Source organism: Achroia grisella, unplaced genomic scaffold, assembly GCF_030625045.1.
Source record: "Achroia grisella isolate CSIRO2021 unplaced genomic scaffold, CSIRO_AGI_Agris_v1 utg149, whole genome shotgun sequence".
Classification (NCBI taxonomy): Eukaryota; Metazoa; Arthropoda; class Insecta; order Lepidoptera; family Pyralidae; genus Achroia; species Achroia grisella.
The window spans coordinates 3,988,545-4,009,843 of record NW_026712644.1 but is presented as its reverse complement, the minus strand read 5'-3'; the positions used below and the strand labels follow the sequence as shown (position 1 = coordinate 4,009,843).

The window sequence follows — 21,299 nt, the reverse complement described above, 5'->3', positions numbered from 1 at the left end:
TATTATTAATAAAGAAACTGGCAAAGTTAAAAGTCCATATAATGATTTTACGTTAAATTATAATGATAAACTAGTAACGTCCACGAAAGAAATAGTCAATATTTTTGAAAATTTTTTTGCTAGTATTCCAACTGATATTACGTCCTCTTTGGACTCTTCTCCAAGTACAGCTAAATCATTCCTTATTGACAATGTTGCTTCGTGTCCGGTTACATTTAAATTTACATTTATTGACATTGCTACAATTACGAAAACATTTAAACAATTAAATTTAAAAAATACTGAAGACCATTGGGGCATGTCTGTTAAAGTTATTAACACCGCTATAGATGTTATTGCTCCATATTTAGTAACTATCTTCAATAAATGTATTTTTGACGGTGTTTTTCCCAATTTAATGAAACATAGCAAAATAACTCCACTTTTTAAGTTAGGGGATAAAACTGAAGTAGGTAATTATAGGCCCATTTCTATCTTACCAGTACTAAGTAAAGTGTTTGAAAAAATTATGCTCAATCAGATGCTTCAACACTTTAAAATAAATAGACTGCTTCACAGTCGGCAATTTGGTTTCACAGCCGGTAAATCAACTACTGACGCTGGTGTAGCTTTAATGAAACACATTTTTGACTGTTGGAAGAGGTCTCAGGATGCTATCGGTGTATTCTGTGACCTCTCAAAAGCATTTGATTGCGTTGATCATGAAACACTCTTACTCAAATTAGAACATTACGGTATTAGATATGAAGCACTATGCATGATGAAATCCTATCTAAATAATAGAATGCAAGTTGTTGAAATAAATGGTGTAAAGTCTGAGGGAACTAGTATTAAAATGGGTGTTCCTCAGGGCTCTATTCTGGGTCCTTTCTTATTTTTAGTTTACATAAACGATCTTCCTTATATGGTAGAAAAGATAGCTGACATAGTTCTGTTTGCTGATGATACTTCATTAGTATTCAAAGTCAATCGACATATTGATGATATGGACGAAGTAAACGGTTCTCTCTCTTATGTTTTAAAATGGTTTACGGCAAATAATATGCTACTAAATGCAAATAAAACTAAATGTATCAAATTTACTCTCCCCAATGTAAGGCCGGTAGATTCAAAAATCGTATTGGACAATAAATCTATTAATTTTGTTGACGATACTGTATTTCTAGGTATCACATTAGATTCCAAGTTGCAATGGGGTGCTCATATTACTAAATTGGCGAGTCGACTTAGTTCTGCCGCTTATGCGGTAAGAAGAATTAGACAATTAACAGACGTGGCAACGGCTAAACTTGTCTATTTTAGCTATTTCCATAGCATTATGTCGTATGGTATTTTGTTATGGGGCAAAGCAGCTGATATAAATACAATATTTACTTTACAAAAGAGGGCCATTCGCTCCATTTATGGTATGGGTTCCAGGGAGTCAATGCGAGAGTGTTTTAAGGAATCAAATATCCTCACCGTTGCTTCTCAATACATTTATGAAAATATCATCTATGCCAGAAGGAATATAGACAGATTCAAAAGAGTTAGTGATTGCACTAATAAAAGCTTACGTAACAATAACAAACTGATTTTACCTAAATGTCGTTTGGCTAAAGTTAGTAATTCGTTTTATGGCAATTGCGTAAGGTTTTACAATAAAATACCAGAGTATGTTATAAATCTGCCAGAAAAAAGATTTAAATGTCAAATAAAACAGTTCCTTTGCAAAAAAGCTTACTATAAAATTGAAGAATTCGTTAACGATAATAATGTTTTTATAGAAAAACTTTAAATCCATAGCACTGACAATATTGTCTGATTACATTAATAATGAGTGCGTAGCGACTTCTATGTTGATTATCGCATGCCTCTTACTTGTTATACTGTAATTATTTATATAAAAAAAAACATCTATTAAAAAGAGCAACACACAAGTTTCTTGCTCATTCTTCTTGTGATGAATCTGCATTCCGAATGAGTGGTAGAATCAAAATATGACTATTCAAAAGTGCTTGTAATGAGTTTATTTGAATAAAGATTATTTCTATTTCTATTTCTTGTTAATACCCAAAGACTCGAGACGGCCTCGGGGATTATTTAATGGGGGTTTTGGGCTATTGTCAGGTGATTAGACCTGTAGCACTGCGACCTACATAGATCTATTGTGCTCGCCCTGTTCAAAGTTCGCTACCTAGACCCGTCAGAAACAAGAATTGAAGGATATTCTTAGGAGCGATAGTTTGATCTCCTTTTTTTTATTGGGTTGTTTGGGCTATTGTCAGGATCAGTTGACCTGGCTGCAAAAATGGTATAAGGGCACCAGTCGGGAATGACAAGATGAGTTTAAGGTCAGATCAGTTAGTCCATCGTGGTAATTTTTTTTAGGAATTTATCATGATGGTCTCCAGGGAAATCGTGTGTTGGTCAACCTGATATGGTACATTGCTGCCATAATAAAAATTTAAGATTATTCAAAAAATTAAGAGTATTTCAATGTAGGTATATATTTATTTATTTCTTTTAAAATTTAGGAACTTTTGTACAATCTAAAAGTACATGCCAGTCCCATTGTACCCTAAAACTAATTACTCCATTACCTCACCAGTGAACAAATTGCTTTAGCACTATCTGATGTAAGTATATTTGAACAAATGAATTTCTATTCTACCCTATTCTTGAAATTCCTTTTACATCCATACAAGTATTATAAATGTAAAATTAGGTATGTTTTTGATACATGTTCTTGGCGGCATTAGAATGAACTTTTTATTAAAAAAACAAATATTTTTTATTCAAAGCGAGTAAAATCACGGGTGCTTTCAAATGGTAGTAAAAAAATAAAGACTCAGAAAAAAGACTATACCACTCACAGTCTCGGGGCTCGATTACGAAAATTGGAATCACTAATCCGAACTGATAAAGGAGGGTTATGCTTTTGTTTACGCATGCAATCAAATTATTAATCACGCAACGCTGTGGGCCGTCATTACTGATTTAGACATTATGATGACAATCATAGAGTGTTCCAACTTTGATGGAAACTATGTTAATTGGTAATTATTTTCTACCGATTTCAACGAAAGGGTTTTTTGTTACTAGAAAACTTTATCACGTGAAGCGTCTTCTAACTGTAACTAATTGTGCCCGCGGTTTCTCTCGCGTCAAATTTCAATATAAAATATAGCCTATATGTTATTCTGGTACACAAGCTATATTACTCTAAAGTTTCATCAAAATCCGTTGCGTAGTTTTTACGTGAAAGAGTAACAAACATCCATCTATACTCAAAAACTTTCGCGTTTATAATATTATTAGCTGTTACCCGCGGATTCGCTCGAATTAAATTCATTAAATATATTTTTTTTTAATAAAAATTATCTCTTGTTCATTCTAATACCTCCAAGAACATGTGTACACAAATTTCATGATGATCGGTTCAATAGTTTTGGCTTGAAAGAGTAAGAAACATCCATCCATACTCACAAACTCTCCTCTAAAGTCTTCAGTAGTTTTAGCTTGAAAGAGTAACAAACATACATTCATACTCACAAACTCTCCTCTAAAGTCTTCAGTAGTTTTAGCTTGAAAGAGTAACAAACATACATTCATACTCACAAACTCTCCTCTAAAGTCTTCAGTAGTTTTAGCTTGAAAGAGTAACAAACATACATTCATACTCACAAACTCTCCTCTAAAGTCTTCAGTAGTTTTAGCTTGAAAGAGTAACAAACATCCATCCATACTCACAAACTCTCCTCTAAAGTCTTCAGTAGTTTTAGCTTGAAAGAGTAACAAACATACATTCATACTCACAAACTCTCCTCTAAAGTCTTCAGTAGTTTTAGCTTGAAAGAGTAACAAACATACATTCATACTCACAAACTCTCCTCTAAAGTCTTCAGTAGTTTTAGCTTGAAAGAGTAACAAACATACATTCATACTCACAAACTCTCCTCTAAAGTCTTCAGTAGTTTTAGCTTGAAAGAGTAACAAACATACATTCATACTCACAAACTCTCCTCTAAAGTCTTCAGTAGTTTTAGCTTGAAAGAGTAACAAACATCCATCCATACTCACAAACTCTCCTCTAAAGTCTTCAGTAGTTTTGGCTTGAAAGAGTAACAAACAGCCATCCATACTCACAAACTTTCGTGTTTATAATATTAGTAGGACTTTTCTTTATTTGGTAAAGGTCACTATTCCACGCGAAGCCGCGGGCACAGCTAGTACGGTTATATTGCTTACCTGAATACTTGCCAGGGTCGTCGCTTGTGAAGTCATGCTGAGGATTGCCAGTTGGCAGGACCCGGCCCACATGCGCCAGTAGGGCTGAGAGACAAGCGCGAGCGGCTGACGCCCGCGCCTCGCGTTTACTGTGGCCCCACCCTTCGAACGTCATATCCGCTACCTACAAAGGAAATGCTTTGAAAATAATTTTATTTCAGACTACTCTAATACTGTTGGCCGCAGCTGGCCTTTACAGCTTCACCGGACGATAGGGGGCGAGTGCAGATGGCACTCCAAACCAAAGGAAGGACTTATGGAGCGGCTGAATGCCAACTCCCGCCTGACGGATACGACTTTACTCTGAGGGCACTACTAGGGTTCGAACCTCGGTTCAGGCTCGTAATTTTGATCACCGTTTGAATTGGACGAGGAATCGATTGGAGTGGAAACTTTGAAAAGAGCAACACGCAAGTTTCTTGCTCATTGTTCTTGTGATGAGTCTACGTTCCGAATGAGTGATAGAATAAAAAAATGTGACTATTCGAATGTTTTTATTAGATTATTAAAAATACTAGCAACAATAACAATATAATCTTGCGGGTGCTCATGGGCGGCGGTAATCACTTACCATCAGGTGAGCCGCATGCTCGTTTGTCCCCTGTGTTATAAAAAAAAACGTTGCTATTGTTCAATTGATTATTAAAACTATGTATGTTTGTTACCAGTGTGCTGTTTACACACCAAGTCACATGAGCGGAGCAAGTTTATTCTAAATAACCGATTTTTTTGAGTGCTAAACGATGGAGGCTTAACGTCGACCTTCGATGAAATTTTGGTCTCGATAGGTCAAGTCGTTTCGGAGGAATATCATACAATGAGTGGAAATCTGATCTCTAAGTTCACTCCATTTGCTCTCAATCGCTCAAGCCATATCGGAGGAGTTTCGTTACAAAGAGTGCAAATCTGATCTCTAAGATCACTCCACGCTTCGCGCTAATATATCATTTTCGGCACCATTTCCTTATCAATTTTATGAGAATAAAGAATTTATCTATCTATGTATTATATTATACAATATTTATGTATTGATATTTAGCACAAGAAAGAGCAAGAAACTTGTGTTACTCTCGTGTTGAAGAAACTATTTCTTTCTTTCTACAGCTTATAGATAAAATTTATTATTTAAATATGACATTTTCGGCTTCTTCTTATTGTAAATTTTACTAGGATTGTTCCTGGTCTTGTTCACACACCCGGTCACATGTTGAGCGGAGCACGTTTATTATTAAAAATTCCAACTTGACCTATCCGAATATTTTGAGTTGTACAAATACAAAAGGATCGGGGGGAAATGGGACTGATGAACCCATTACTAGCAATGTACCATATCAGGTTGACCTCCACGCGGTTCCTCCTGGAAACCATCGTGATAAATTCTTGGTGAATCTGTCACGATGGGCTAACTGACCTGACCTCATGCTCATCATCCTCCACTGGTGCCCCGCCAGTGAAAACCGTTAGCGCAAACAGGTGCACAATTCCATTATCATCCACAAAAAAAAATACAAAAGGATCCTCAAAATCTACAAATAACATAAAATAATATCATACTGAAACTGTTTAACTATATAAATAAATAGAAAAGAATCATGAAAATCTACAAATAATATAACAACACCAATAAATAATAGCTACTAACCACAACATAGACACAGAAAGTGGGTTTATGTTCAACTCCGTATTTATGGACATCTTTGAATGAGAACACAATGCGCAGCTCGTTCAGAATTGATATAGGATGCTTGGCACGCAGGTCTGAATCTCGCAACTGTTTTATTTGTTGCATCATAGTGCGTTTTGTTACTTTATAGTTCTATAGAATAGAGTTTAAATCCATCGTTAATGATATACTGACCAACTAACTACCATCATTATGTTAATATCGGAAGCAAAAACTTTTAGCCCCTAATAACTAATTACTAATTTTGCATGGATGGAGTATGAAATTTTGCACACTTATAGTTCATATTCATATTCAGGAATGCAGAATGCAAGCTAAAGCCCAAGCTAAGCAGAGCTTGTGTTATGAGTACTAGACAACTGATATATACTTAAATGGATACATTTGAGTTTGTAAATACATACATATTATATATATATATAAAATTAGTATAGCTATATGGTTCTGTAGAAATTAATCTACTTAAATGTTTTTATTAATACATATGTTATATGTCTATTTGTAATATTGAAATAACTGCTTTTACTACATGCATATGAGTATAAATACAGTATATACACCAAAATAACATTTTTTTAAAGTTTTGTCTGTCTGTCTATTTGTTCCGGCTAATCTCTGAAATTGCTGGACCGATTTTGACGGGACTTTTATTGGCAGGTAGCTGATGTAATAGGGAGTAACTTAGGCAACTTTTATTTCAGAAATAATAAAGTTAAATTCCATGCGGACGAAGTTGCAGGAACAGCTAGTTGATAATTAAATAAAATATTTTTTAAAAAACAAAACTGTAATATGGGTTAGTTATGTGACAGAGATATTAATCTCTTAATTTTCATATATAATATTTACTACAGCTTTTTTCTTTAATATTGAGTAACTTTTTTGCATTTCCAGAAAAGGCAAAATGATATTATATTCAGTCTTGAGTATAATGATGTACAATTTGTTATTTTATGGCTCTAATACAGAATGAATGAAGACAAATGTGTCAAGTTACTTTTTTCACTCCACATTTAAAAAAAAGTTATATACATTTTTTTACCTAAATAGCTATATGAAAATGGCATTACCTAATATGATATTAGGTATTTTTAATAATATTTGAAGAGAACATTCAAATTATATTTATAAAAAATAATTTAAAAAAAAATCTAATTTTAATATTACTTATAAAAAAAAAATTTTTTACATAATAATATGATTATTATAGTTATTGGAAGAGCACAGATGTTGGACATGAAGAACTAAAATCTCCTTAGATGTCTTATTTACTGCATTTGGTATAAAAAAAAAACTCGTTAAAAAACTACCATAAGTCCTACATTTTTAATTTCTTTCTGACAGTTTATTACGTCATAAATGCATTTTGGTATGTTTCTTTAAAAAATATATATAACATATTACATATACCTGCATATTTTATACCTGTCCGTCAACTTATATACATTTTCACGAAATTTAACATGCAAATATACTGTATCACGAAGGCGCACTTAGATTATTCATCTCAAAAATAGCACAGACAAAAGGTTTATTATTAATAATAATACTAGAAACAACGAATCTTGATAGAACTTGCTCATTTATTTTAAACAAAGCACAAGACACTTTAAAATAATACTCTAAACCTACAACGTATTAGTACTTGCTTGAACTTCTTTTAAACAAATCACACGATATTCTTTATCTTAAGTCGTGAAAATACACAAACAAACAATTTCTAATAACTTTTATTACTGTATAAACAGCAATATTTACTATATCGGCGAAAATTGGGCATTTAACAAAATAAAAACATTCAAGTCGAAAAAAATAACAGAAACAAACTTTTGTACTGACTTTTGTAACCTAATTATACGTGATATTCACAATAACAATTTTAATTTAACAAATTAACTATTGTTTAAATATAATTACATGCTACTAATGTTTAATCTAATTTAATTAATTACTTTTTAATTAATGGAAATTCACTTCAAAGTTATTCTAAATTTTAAAAATAGGGTTGCCAACATTTTAACTTTTTCTAAGGTTCTCTTTATTACGGCTTTGGATAACTAATAACGGCCTATACAAACAGTGTCACATAATAATATTAAAGTATCTAAGAATGAGGTAACTCTTTGCAATTCAATTAAAGATGACTGTCAAGAAGAAAATATAAAAATATTAGGCTAGTGTTAGTGCAAAATCCTTTGAAAATATAAATGAAAATAAAAGTATGAAACTCAAATGGAAAAGGAAGAGAATGTAACGAAATGAAACTATTTTGCACAGACCTTGTAGTTTTGCCAGAAATCAAGATATCCTGCAAAACTATAAAGTCGTTATTTTACAGTTCTGTAACCTTAAAAACTGTTGTGGATGTATTAAAAGGATCTTAAAGTAGCAATGTCTCTAAAAGTCTATAGTACTCAATCGATTTTTTCTACGTTGTTCGATTTTTCTTTGGACTACTCTGTGCCTATCGGCCTTAGTTGGGCTTTACAGCTGAAGGCCAACTCCCGCCTGACGGACACGACTTTAGTTTATGAGAACCGCTAGGAGTTCGAACTTCGGCTCAGGCGTCGTAATTTCGATGTCAGTTTGAATTGGACGGTGAAATGTTGTTACAAGACATTATTACAGAAATAATTAGATAGTTATTACGCGGACCCCTAACGACGTGCCAATGCCTACTCGCCCTTCCAGCACCCGTCGCTTCCCCGCACATTTAGAGGAATGCACGCAGTCCCCTCCGATCGATCCCCCGTTCAATTTAAACGGGGATCGAAATTACGACGGCCTGAGCCGAGGTTCGAACCCCTAGTGGTGCCATCAGACTAAAGTCGTATCCGTCAGGCAGGAGTTGGCCTTCAGCCGCTCCATAAGTCCATCTGCACTCGCCCCCTAACGTACGGTGAAGCTGTAAAGGCCAGCTGCGGCCAACAGCATTAGATTAGTCCGAAAAAATAAAAAAAAGCGAGCGCAATCAGTCATGCGCAGATATCATTAAGTAAGAACGTTACACAAATTCACGATTACGCACCCGCCAATAGTTTCTGTTAAAGACTTTTTTTGTTTCATTAAAAGTTTTAAACTATTGTGTGTAATATATTATAGTAGGTTAAAAATACATCGTATTTATATTTGCGCCTCTGTAAAAAGCTACCACAAGATAAAAACCCTAACAAAACTCATAGCCATCCACTTCCCAATCTCCAATCAGTCCGAAAAAAATTTTCTTTCATATTCTCTTCGTTTTCCAATGGTTACATACTACTGTTATGTTTTTTGGTTTTAAACTTTAATGTCCAAGAACATAAGGATGATAATGCATTTGAAATGATAACATCTACCGTAGCTCTGGTTGCTTCCACAAAGAACGCTGTCATGGGATCATCTTGGTCCATAGCTTCTATACACATCGACATGACTTCAATTGACCGTTCACGTGTTTCTATACTGGCGATTCACTTCGGCTTCGCACGGGTGCAATTGTGATACTAAATATACCTACTACAGAATGTCTTTATAAACAACGTTTACAGTTTTTTTGTCATTAGACAATATAAACATGTTTTGTTTAAAGGTTACTCGTAAAAGAGCAGACCCTACGATCCCTGCATTTTAAATCTGTAATATCTTTGGAAATATTCATTTAAATGACATGCTGTAAACGGCCGTATTGATCTATATTAAAAGGATAATGTATTTAAGGTACTTAATTGGATAAAAATTATTGCTGTATTGCTTAAAATCACTTCGTAATTAAGCCATTTTTTCTCGTAAATTGTAAAGGATAAAAATATACTATCTTAGACTTTTTTGTTGGCCTTTTTTAAATGTACAATACTATAGTACATTTTTTATTTATCTCGTGGGATTCAGCCAGCGTTTGAATTTCACATTATACGTCCCAAATGGATGAACTGACAATTCCATAATATGAATTGAACACAGTTATCCTTATTAACATTATAAATGCGAAAGTAACTCTGTCTGTCTGTCTCGCTATCACGTCCTGAACCGATTTTAATTAACATTGGTACACAGATAGTCCTGTCAAAATAGACCCTGTCAAAGGACATAGGCTGCTTTTTAATGCGAAAAAGGGTTATAAGAGGTTGAAAGAGGAGATGAAAGTTTGTTTGGAAGTATTGCCATTTTTAAAGCCAGAAGCTTGAAACTTATTTTGAAGCTATTGATTAAATATAAATGAACATGCCATTGAAAGTTTGTAAAAAATTTACCCTCAATAAGGTAAAATAATATAGAGGATGAATGATTTTATGGAAATACGTCATTTTTTAAGATAGAACGATGAAAATTTTTCCTAGGCCTTTTTGGGCTAGTTTATTAAATACCTTACTAATCCTTGCATAATATTATAAATGGGAAAGTAACACTATCTATCTGTCTGTCTCGCTGTCACGCCAAAGCTACTAGGGGATGAAAATTAGTATGGAGCTAGAACGAGAACTTTTTCTTTGCCTTTTCTATTTCTTAATTCTTAATTCAGTCAAGGTTACAATAACACGCGGACGAAATCGCAGACACAGCTAGTAAACTATAATTGCTTCTCATATTTTATCTCATTATTTGTACATTGTGTAAATTTTCCTAAAATACAATAAAAATCACGCCAATTATGCACACGACCGTCGAACTCAGTGGCGGACAACACGGGCAACTGTGCCGAGCCCCGCGCGGTACGCTTTCAAACTCAACCATTTCTACCCATAAAGTATACAATTTACTTTAGAATTTCATCTTAAACTCCTACAATTGATAGCCCTACAGTTGCAATTGAATCCGTATTAATATTATAAATGCGAAAGTGTGTCTGTCTTTTTAGCTACCTTTTTGATACTGTGACACGAGGACTGAACGAACCATAATTATATTTAATATGATGATAGTAACGTAACAGTTGCGCCGGTTATAGAAAAGTTGCGAGGTAACAGATTGAGCTGGTATGGGCATGTTATGCGGAGGAATGAGGACCATGTCTTATGGAAAGTGTATAATATGAATGTGGATGGATGTAAAGGGAGGGGACGCCCTAAGAAAAGATGGATGGATTGTGTGATAGATGATATGAATAAAAGAAGAGTATGTTTAGATATGACGACTGATAGAGAGCAGTGGAAGAGAATGACATACTGCGCCGACCCCAAATAATGGGATAAAGGCAAGGCAATGATGATGATGATAGTAAAAATAACAACGCCAGGACGATTCACATAGCGCCTAGGTTGACTTTCAGGATGAGCTATGACTTAACCTCATGCTCATCTTATCATCCTCCACGTTAGCGCAGCGCAAGCAGGTGCACCATTCTATTAAGATCCTTTTTTTTTATTTTCGGACTACCCTAATACTGTTGCGGCCAACAGCATTAGAGTAGTCCGAAAATAAAAAAAAGCTGGCCTTTACAGCTTCACTGGACGTTAGGGGGCGAGTGCAGATGACAGTCCAAACCAAAGGAAGAACCTATCGAGCGGCTGAAGGCCAACTCCTGCCTGACGGATACGACTTTAGTCTGAGGGCACCACTAGGGGGTCGAACCTCGGCTTAGGCCGTCGTAATATCGATCCTCGTTTGAATTGGACGGGGGATCGATCGGAGGGGATATTCAAAAGTGCTTATATTAAGTTTATTTGAATAAAGATTATTTCTAGCAAAATGAGGAAAATTTTATATAGACGGAGTTACGCGGATCAGCCAGTATCAAATAAAATCTATATTTAACTTGATGCTTAAATCTGAAATGAAATCTAAATGCAATTCTACTATTGAGATTTTTAATACATGCAATTGTGATATGGACTTTTATATCGACTAGCTGTTACATGCGACTTTGTCTGATAGCCTGATAGATACGATAACACAGTATTTTTTCTGACTGTTCTATTGCTGTTGACCGCAGCTGGCTTTTACAGCTTTACCGGACGAGAAGGGCGAGTGCAGATGGCACTCAAACCAAAGAAAGTCGTACAGTGAAAAAATGTTTTTGGCTCCCTTAATAGCTCCTGAAGAGAACGCGGGACACGTCTCCAACCATGGCAGACCCCAAGGAGTCTCCTGGACAGAAGAACTCGCCACATAGAAATACCCCACACATCTGAGCACACACAAGCGCCAAAACTTTCCTACGCAACGAGATCCCCATCCGGAAGACTCTCCGAAATCCAACACAGCGAAGAGCACATCCCGCGCGTCCGCCATCTTTTTTCTCAAGATAAAAAAAACTTTAAAATACAAAACGCACCATGATGTCAAATCACTTCGTTTTTTGCCGCGTAATAACTGCCAATGTTTTAATTAAATGCCAAAAAGTCTGTTTTAAACTGTAATATAACTTTTTAATTTTTTAATTCGACATATCGTTAGAGTAATACGTCACAAAAATAATTTAAATGTACATAGGTACCACAGATAACAAAAGGTCTTTTTAAAACTGACTATAATAGAAACTTTTTAATTTTTTAATGTCGAGCAAATAGGTTATGTCACAAAATTAATTTAAACAAATGCACATAGGTACCACAGATAACAAAAGGTCTGTTTAAAACTGTATATAAACTTTTTAAATTTTTTATGTCCAGCAAAAAGGTTATCTCTCAAAATTAATTTAAACAAATGCACATAGTAACCACAGACAACAAAAGGTCTTTTTAAACTGACTATAATATAAACTTTTTAATTTTTTTATGTCGAGCAAATAGGTTATGTCACAAAATTAATTTAAACAAATGCACATAGGTACCACAGATAACAAAAGGTCTGTTTAAAACTGTATACAAACTTTTAATTTTTTTTATGTCCAGTAAATAGGTTGTCACAAATTTTATCAGTCACGAATAAAAGGCATATTTATCGTACGGCAATGTACGTATTTGTTGATAATGTTTATCTTTTATGACATGAACACGACAAATGATTATGTATATAACGTAATATTTTGAATGATACTATTGTGGTATTAATTGAACAACAAAGTGACCTAATTTTTTTATGTACTACAACTATAGATTATAGTATATATATAATTAGAACTGTTTCCCGATGAACTAGATCGATCCCAGATACGAACTAATCACTTTTGCGGATCTTTCGTTCTTTAGTTCGCAAATGAAAATATTTTGGAGGGAAGAACTTTTTTGTAATTGAAATGGAATATTGAAGAAGGTTTGGAGAGCCGACGAACTAGATCGATCCCAGATACGAACTAAATACTTTTGCGGATCTTTCGTTTTTTAGTTCTAAAAAAAACTTTGGAGGGAAATGTCTTTTCTTGTAATTAGAATGGCATACTGGAGAAGGTTTTGGAGAGTCGACGAACTAGATCGATCCCAAAAACGAACTATGCATACTTTTGCGGCATCATAATTGACATTGTCAGATAATCTGACGGCCCACCTGATGGTAAGTGGTAACCGTCGCCTATATACATGAACAGCACAATAGATACTCATGTATTGCTATTCCAGAGCATTAAGATGTCATGCTTCTGATCCTGTAATTTAAAGTATTTAGTTGAACAGCCCACTGCTATTATCTGATACAAGTCGGGAGCGCGAGCTGAGTTTCTTGTCAGTTCTTCTCATCTCGAAATCATTCCGAACTGACGGTAGATTTGACATGTCATATGAGTCTGTAATAGACCTATATGAAGATATTTTAAATTTGAATTTGAAAAATAACCTACGGCCATTCTCTGCCTGATGTCGGGAGCGAACCAACTATTTATCAAGAGAGCTTCAAACCAACCTACAGCCTGTAGCTACCTCGAGTTGGGAGCGAACCAACTAGTTCTCAAAAGAGCTTCGAACTAAACTGAGCCATTACAGAAACAAATGCAGTTACTATAAGCCTAGAGGTAGACCAGCCTACAGACATTCTGACTCGAGTCGGGAGAGAATCAACTAGTTATCAAGAGAGTTTCGAACTAAACTGAGCCATTACAGAAACAAATGCAATTACTATAGGTCTAGTGGATGACCAGCCTACGGTCTGTATCTGCCTCGAGTTGTGAGCGAACCAACTATTTATCAAGAGAGTTTCGAACTAAACTAAGCTATTACTGAAACAAATGTAGTTACTACAGATCTAGTGGATGACTAGCCTACGGCCTGTATCTGCCTCGAGTTGGGAGCGAACCAACTATTTATCAAGAGAGTTTCGAACTAAACTGAGCCATTACTGAAACAAATGCAGTTATTATAGGTCTAGTGGATGACCAACCTACGGTCTGTATCTGCCACGAGTCGGGATCGAATCAACTATTTCTCAAGAAAGCTTCGAACTAACTGAGTCACTACAGAAAGAATCGTAGTTACTCTATAGTAAGTAGTACCATAGAGTAACTACGATTAGTAAGTAGGCTGGTCATCCACTAGACCTATGTCTAGTGGATGACCAGCCTACGGCCTGCAGAAATGCAGTTATTATGCCTAGACTTAGACCAGCCTATAGCCATTCTGACTTGAGTAGGGAGCGAACCAACTATTTCTCACGAGAGCTTCGAACTAAACTGAGCCATTACAGAAACAAATGTAGTTACTATAAGCCTAGAGGTAGAATACAATAGAAAATCTTTTATTCAAATAAACTTAATTTAAGCACTTTTGAATAGTCATAACAATTTGTTTTTTATCTACCACTCGTTCGGAAAGCTGTCTCATCACAAGAAGAACGAGCAAGAAACTTGTGTGTTGCTCTTTTAAATAATACTTGTAAGTTTACATTTACAAGTCGAAACGTGTGAATACAAACTACCAACCAGCACTATTTTTTTGGGTCAAATGTAAATATGCAATGGACAGTAGACCAGTAGAAACAGCGGGAAATATCATAAATTTAAGGTTTTGCGAAACGATATCGCAAACAAAATGGCACGCTTACGACTGTAGCTGAATAAACTTTGTTGATTTAATTGCATTTTTGTACCGCTTGGAATTGAATTGAATGCAAACAAACTGACTGGCCACATGATGAAATGTTATGATTGTCGCCTACAGATAAGAACCACACTGTGGACATAAAAGTGCACTCATGACTTTCATACTTTTATTCAGTTAAAAATGTTTTTTTTCAAATGTCATATTAGGACAACAACTGTATATAAATAATACACTTAAAACTAACTATTTCTGTATTTGTATCTTTAACACTTTGTTATTATATTGAATTTATATTACCGTCTTGCTTACTAGAGCAAAGCGCATTAAGAAATACTGGCCACCAGAAAAAAGGCATCGTCACTTAAATTTAGAAAAAAGATACATTTGAAATCATAATTGCATCCAGAAGTACGCTGCGAATTTGTTATTTTACTTTGGAATAAGCGCCTACTGCCATTCTGACTTGAGTCGGGAGCGAACTAGTTCTCAAGAGAGCTACGAACTAAACTGAGCGATTGAATCACAAACTATTATGCGTGAAACTATTAATCATAAATCAAAATTGCATCCAGAAGTACGCTGCGAATTTGTTATTTTACTTTGGAATAAGCGCCTACTGCCATTCTGACTTGAGCCGGGAGCGAACTAGTTCTCAAGACAACTACGAACTAAACTGAGCGATTGAATCACAAACTATTATGCGTGAAACTATTAATCATAAATCAAAATTGCATCCAGAAGTACGCTGCGAATTTATTATTTTACTTTGGAATAAGCGCCTACTGCCATTCTGACTCGACTCGGGAGCGAACTAGTTCTCAAGAGAGCTACGAACTAAACTGAGCGATTGAATCACAAACTATTATGCGTGAGACTATTAATCATAAATCAAAATTGCATCCAGAAGTATGCTGCGAATTTGTTATTTTACTTTGGAATAAGCGCCTACTGCCATTCTGACTTGAGCCGGGAGCGAACTAGTTCTCAAGACAACTACGAACTAAACTGAGCGATTGAATCACAAACTATTATGCGTGAAACTATTAATCATAAATCAAAATTGCATCCAGAAGTACGCTGCGAATTTATTATTTTACTTTGGAATAAGCGCCTACTGCCATTCTGACTCGACTCGGGAGCGAACTAGTTCTCAAGAGAGCTACGAACTAAACTGAGCGATTGAATCACAAACTATTATGCGTGAGACTATTAATCATAAATCAAAATTGCATCCAGAAGTATGCTGCGAATTTGTTATTTTACTTTGGAATAAGCGCCTACTGCCATTCTGACTTGAGCCGGGAGCGAACTAGTTCTCAAGACAACTACGAACTAAACTGAGCGATTGAATCACAAACTATTATGCGTGAAACTATTAATCATAAATCAAAATTGCATCCAGAAGTACGCTGCGAATTTGTTATTTTACTTTGGAATAAGCGCCTACTGCCATTCTGACTTGAGCAGGGAGCGAACTAGTTCTCAAGACAACTACGAACTAAACTGAGCGATTGAATCACAAACTATTATGCGTGAGACTATTAATCATAAATCAAAATTGCATCCAGAAGTACGCTGCGAATTTGTTATTTTACTTTGGAACAAGCGCCTACTGCCATTCTGACTCGACTCGGGAGCGAACTAGTTCTCAAGAGAGCTACGAACTAAACTGAGCGATTGAATCACAAACTATTATGCGTGAAACTATTAATCATAAATCAAAATTGCATCCAGAAGTACGCTGCGAATTTATTATTTTACTTTGGAATGAGCGCCTACTGCCATTCTGACTTGAGCCGGGAGCGAACTAGTTCTCAAGACAACTACGAACTAAACTGAGCGATTGAATCACAAACTATTATGCGTGAAACTATTAATCATAAATCAAAATTGCATCCAGAAGTACGCTGCGAATTTATTATTTTACTTTGGAATAAGCGCCTACTGCCATTCTGACTCGACTCGGGAGCGAACTAGTTCTCAAGAGAGCTACGAACTAAACTGAGCGATTGAATCACAAACTATTATGCGTGAAACTATTAATCATAAATCAAAATTGCATCCAGAAGTACGCTGCGAATTTATTATTTTACTTTGGAATAAGCGCCTACTGCCATTCTGACTTGAGCAGGGAGCGAACTAGTTCTCAAGAGAGCTACGAACTAAACTGAGCGATTGAATCACAAACTATTATGCGTGAAACTATTAATCATAAATCAAAATTGCATCCAGAAGTACGCTGCGAATTTGTTATTTTACTTTGGAATAAGCGCCTACTGCCATTCTGACTTGAGTCGGGAGCGAACTAGTTCTCAAGAGAGCTACGAACTAAACTGAGCGATTGAATCACAAACTATTATGCGTGAAACTATTAATCATAAATCAAAATTGCATCCAGAAGTACGCTGCGAATTTGTTATTTTACTTTGGAATAAGCGCCTACTGCCATTCTGACTTGAGTCGGGAGCGAACTAGTTCTCAAGAGAGCTACGAACTAAACTGAGCGATTGAATCACAAACTATTATGCGTGAAACTATTAATCATAAATCAAAATTGCATCCAGAAGTACGCTGCGAATTTGTTATTTTACTTTGGAATAAGCGCCTACTGCCATTCTGACTTGAGTCGGGAGCGAACTAGTTCTCAAGAGAGCTACGAACTAAACTGAGCGATTGAATCACAAACTATTATGCGTGAAACTATTAATCATAAATCAAAATTGCATCCAGAAGTACGCTGCGAATTTGTTATTTTACTTTGGAATAAGCGCCTACTGCCATTCTGACTTGAGCAGGGAGCGAACTAGTTCTCAAGACAACTACGAACTAAACTGAGCGATTGAATCACAAACTATTATGCGTGAAACTATTAATCATAAATCAAAATTGCATCCAGAAGTACGCTGCGAATTTGTTATTTTACTTTGGAACAAGCGCCTACTGCCATTCTGACTTGAGCAGGGAGCGAACTAGTTCTCAAGAGAGCTACGAACTAAACTGAGCGATTGAATCACAAACTATTATGCGTGAAACTATTAATCATAAATCAAAATTGCATCCAGAAGTACGCTGCGAATTTATTATTTTACTTTGGAATAAGCGCCTACTGCCATTCTGACTTGAGCAGGGAGCGAACTAGTTCTCAAGAGAGCTACGAACTAAACTGAGCGATTGAATCACAAACTATTATGCGTGAAACTATTAATCATAAATCAAAATTGCATCCAGAAGTACGCTGCGAATTTGTTATTTTACTTTGGAATAAGCGCCTACTGCCATTCTGACTTGAGTCGGGAGCGAACTAGTTCTCAAGAGAGCTACGAACTAAACTGAGCGATTGAATCACAAACTATTATGCGTGAAACTATTAATCATAAATCAAAATTGCATCCAGAAGTACGCTGCGAATTTGTTATTTTACTTTGGAATAAGCGCCTACTGCCATTCTGACTTGAGTCGGGAGCGAACTAGTTCTCAAGAGAGCTACGAACTAAACTGAGCGATTGAATCACAAACTATTATGCGTGAAACTATTAATCATAAATCAAAATTGCATCCAGAAGTACGCTGCGAATTTGTTATTTTACTTTGGAATAAGCGCCTACTGCCATTCTGACTTGAGTCGGGAGCGAACTAGTTCTCAAGAGAGCTACGAACTAAACTGAGCGATTGAATCACAAACTATTATGCGTGAAACTATTAATCATAAATCAAAATTGCATCCAGAAGTACGCTGCGAATTTGTTATTTTACTTTGGAATAAGCGCCTACTGCCATTCTGACTTGAGCAGGGAGCGAACTAGTTCTCAAGACAACTACGAACTAAACTGAGCGATTGAATCACAAACTATTATGCGTGAAACTATTAATCATAAATCAAAATTGCATCCAGAAGTACGCTGCGAATTTGTTATTTTACTTTGGAACAAGCGCCTACTGCCATTCTGACTTGAGCAGGGAGCGAACTAGTTCTCAAGAGAGCTACGAACTAAACTGAGCGATTGAATCACAAACTATTATGCGTGAAACTATTAATCATAAATCAAAATTGCATCCAGAAGTACGCTGCGAATTTATTATTTTACTTTGGAATAAGCGCCTACTGCCATTCTGACTTGAGCAGGGAGCGAACTAGTTCTCAAGAGAGCTACGAACTAAACTGAGCGATTGAATCACAAACTATTATGCGTGAAATTATTAATCATAAATCAAAATTGCATCCAGAAGTACGCTGCGAATTTGTTATTTTACTTTGGAATAAGCGCCTACTGCCATTCTGACTTGAGTCGGGAGCGAACTAGTTCTCAAGAGAGCTACGAACTAAACTGAGCGATTGAATCACAAACTATTATGCGTGAAACTATTAATCATAAATCAAAATTGCATCCAGAAGTACGCTGCGAATTTGTTATTTTACTTTGGAATAAGCGCCTACTGCCATTCTGACTTGAGTCGGGAGCGAACTAGTTCTCAAGAGAGCTACGAACTAAACTGAGCGATTGAATCACAAACTATTATGCGTGAAACTATTAATCATAAATCAAAATTGCATCCAGAAGTACGCTGCGAATTTGTTATTTTACTTTGGAATAAGCGCCTACTGCCATTCTGACTTGAGCCGGGAGCGAACTAGTTCTCAAGACAACTACGAACTAAACTGAGCGATTGAATCACAAACTATTATGCGTGAGACTATTAATCATAAATCAAAATTGCATCCAGAAGTACGCTGCGAATTTATTATTTTACTTTGGAATAAGCGCCTACTGCCATTCTGACTCGACTCGGGAGCGAACTAGTTCTCAAGAGAGCTACGAACTAAACTGAGCGATTGAATCACAAACTATTATGCGTGAGGCTATTAATCATAAATCAAAATGCAGACAAAGTCGCGTTCAGTGTTTAGTGCTCTATAATTAGACATCGGCAAGGATAATGCTTGACTTGTTAACCACCGTTATCTTTGCTATTTAGTCTAAATATAATTAGGTTAAAATATAAAATAAACTCCAAACGCGTAACTGGACAAAAATAGATTAAATTATAGCTGTAATATACTAGCTGTACCCGCGACTTCGTCCAAGTGGAATAGTACGTGGAAGAAAACATATTTAATAATCTAACCCAAGGTTATATATACATATAAATCAAATTGGAGTGTCTGTTTGTAATATTGAAATAACAGTTTTTTACTACATGCATATGAATATAAATAAGGGGGGGGGGGGGGGAAGGGGATTGTTAGTAATGTGGATTGATAACCCCATTGCTAGCAATGTACCATGTCAGGTCGACCTCCACGCGGTTCCCTCTGGAAACCATCATTGTAAATTCCTGGTGAATTTGCACGATAGGCTAACTGACCTGACCTCATGTTCATCTTATCATCCTCCACTGGTGCCCCGCCAGCGTAAACCGTTAGCGCAGGCGGGTGCACCATTCCATTATCAACCCTCAAAAAAAAATATATATAAATAAGGTACATACACCAAAATATCATTTTTTGCAATTTTTGTCTGTCTGTCTGTCTGTTTGTTCCGGCTAATCTCTGAAATGGCTGCACCGATTTCGACGGGACTTTTTTTGGCAGGTAGCGGATGTAATAAGGAGTAACTTTGGCTACTTTTATATTAGATAAATGAAGTGAAATTCCACGCGGACGAAGTCGCGGGTACAGCTAGTAGTAAATAAAAGTCTGTACTCACATTCACAGCTACAGTGAAGCTGGGACAGTGGGCCGGACCCCCTTGTCTCAGCACCGTATAAGTGACCCGTACACCGAGCTCGTTCAGCGCTGACACCGGAGACTTGCCACCTGACTGCACTGCTTCTGCTGCATTGGCGAGAGCCTGCCAACAAAATAATAATAAAACTTAGAGCAATTCACACAGCGCCATCTAGTCATAAGTAATAATAATAATAACCTCAGGACAATTCACACAGCGCCATCTAGTCATAAGTAATAATAATAATGATAACCTCAGGACAATTCACACAGCGCCATCTAGACCCAAGTTAAGCAGAGCTCGTGTTATGGGTACTAGACAACTGATATATTTTTAATACATACATAATATACATAGAAAACATTCAGACCGATATAAACAAACATACTCATTACTCTATATAATACAAATTTTGCACCTTGCGAGGAATCGAACCCGCGACCATCGGAAATAAGTCGCTGTGCTAAACCGCTAGACCACCAAGGACGACTATAAATAAGCAGAGCTTGTACTATATACAAGAGAACTGATGGACATCTGAGAAGACACTGTTAATAAGTTTGCTACGAGAGGTACCCCCTGGAAACCATAAATAAATTCCTGGTTTTACCACGATGTGCTAACTGACCTGACCTCATGCTCATGCTCATCCACTGGTGGCCGCTAGCGTAACCCGTTAACGCAGGCGAGTGCACCATTCCATTATGGGAGACCTAGTTCTATAATACGTAG

The 21,299-nt window shown here is 36.0% G+C and overlaps 1 protein-coding gene across 1 annotated transcript in view; it reads right to left on the bottom strand.

Moving 5' to 3' along the window:
- The window catches only part of LOC131840660 (double-stranded RNA-specific editase Adar), a 74,720-nt gene that overhangs the window by 46,059 nt on the left and 7,362 nt on the right, over positions 1-21,299 (bottom strand). Inside the window, exons 5-6 of the mRNA XM_059188836.1 lie at positions 20,547-20,690; positions 4,231-4,393 (exon numbers count right to left, since the gene is read on the bottom strand). Coding sequence (XP_059044819.1) covers positions 4,231-4,393; positions 20,547-20,690 — 307 coding nt within the window. The remainder of the gene's footprint in view (positions 1-4,230; positions 4,394-20,546; positions 20,691-21,299) is intronic.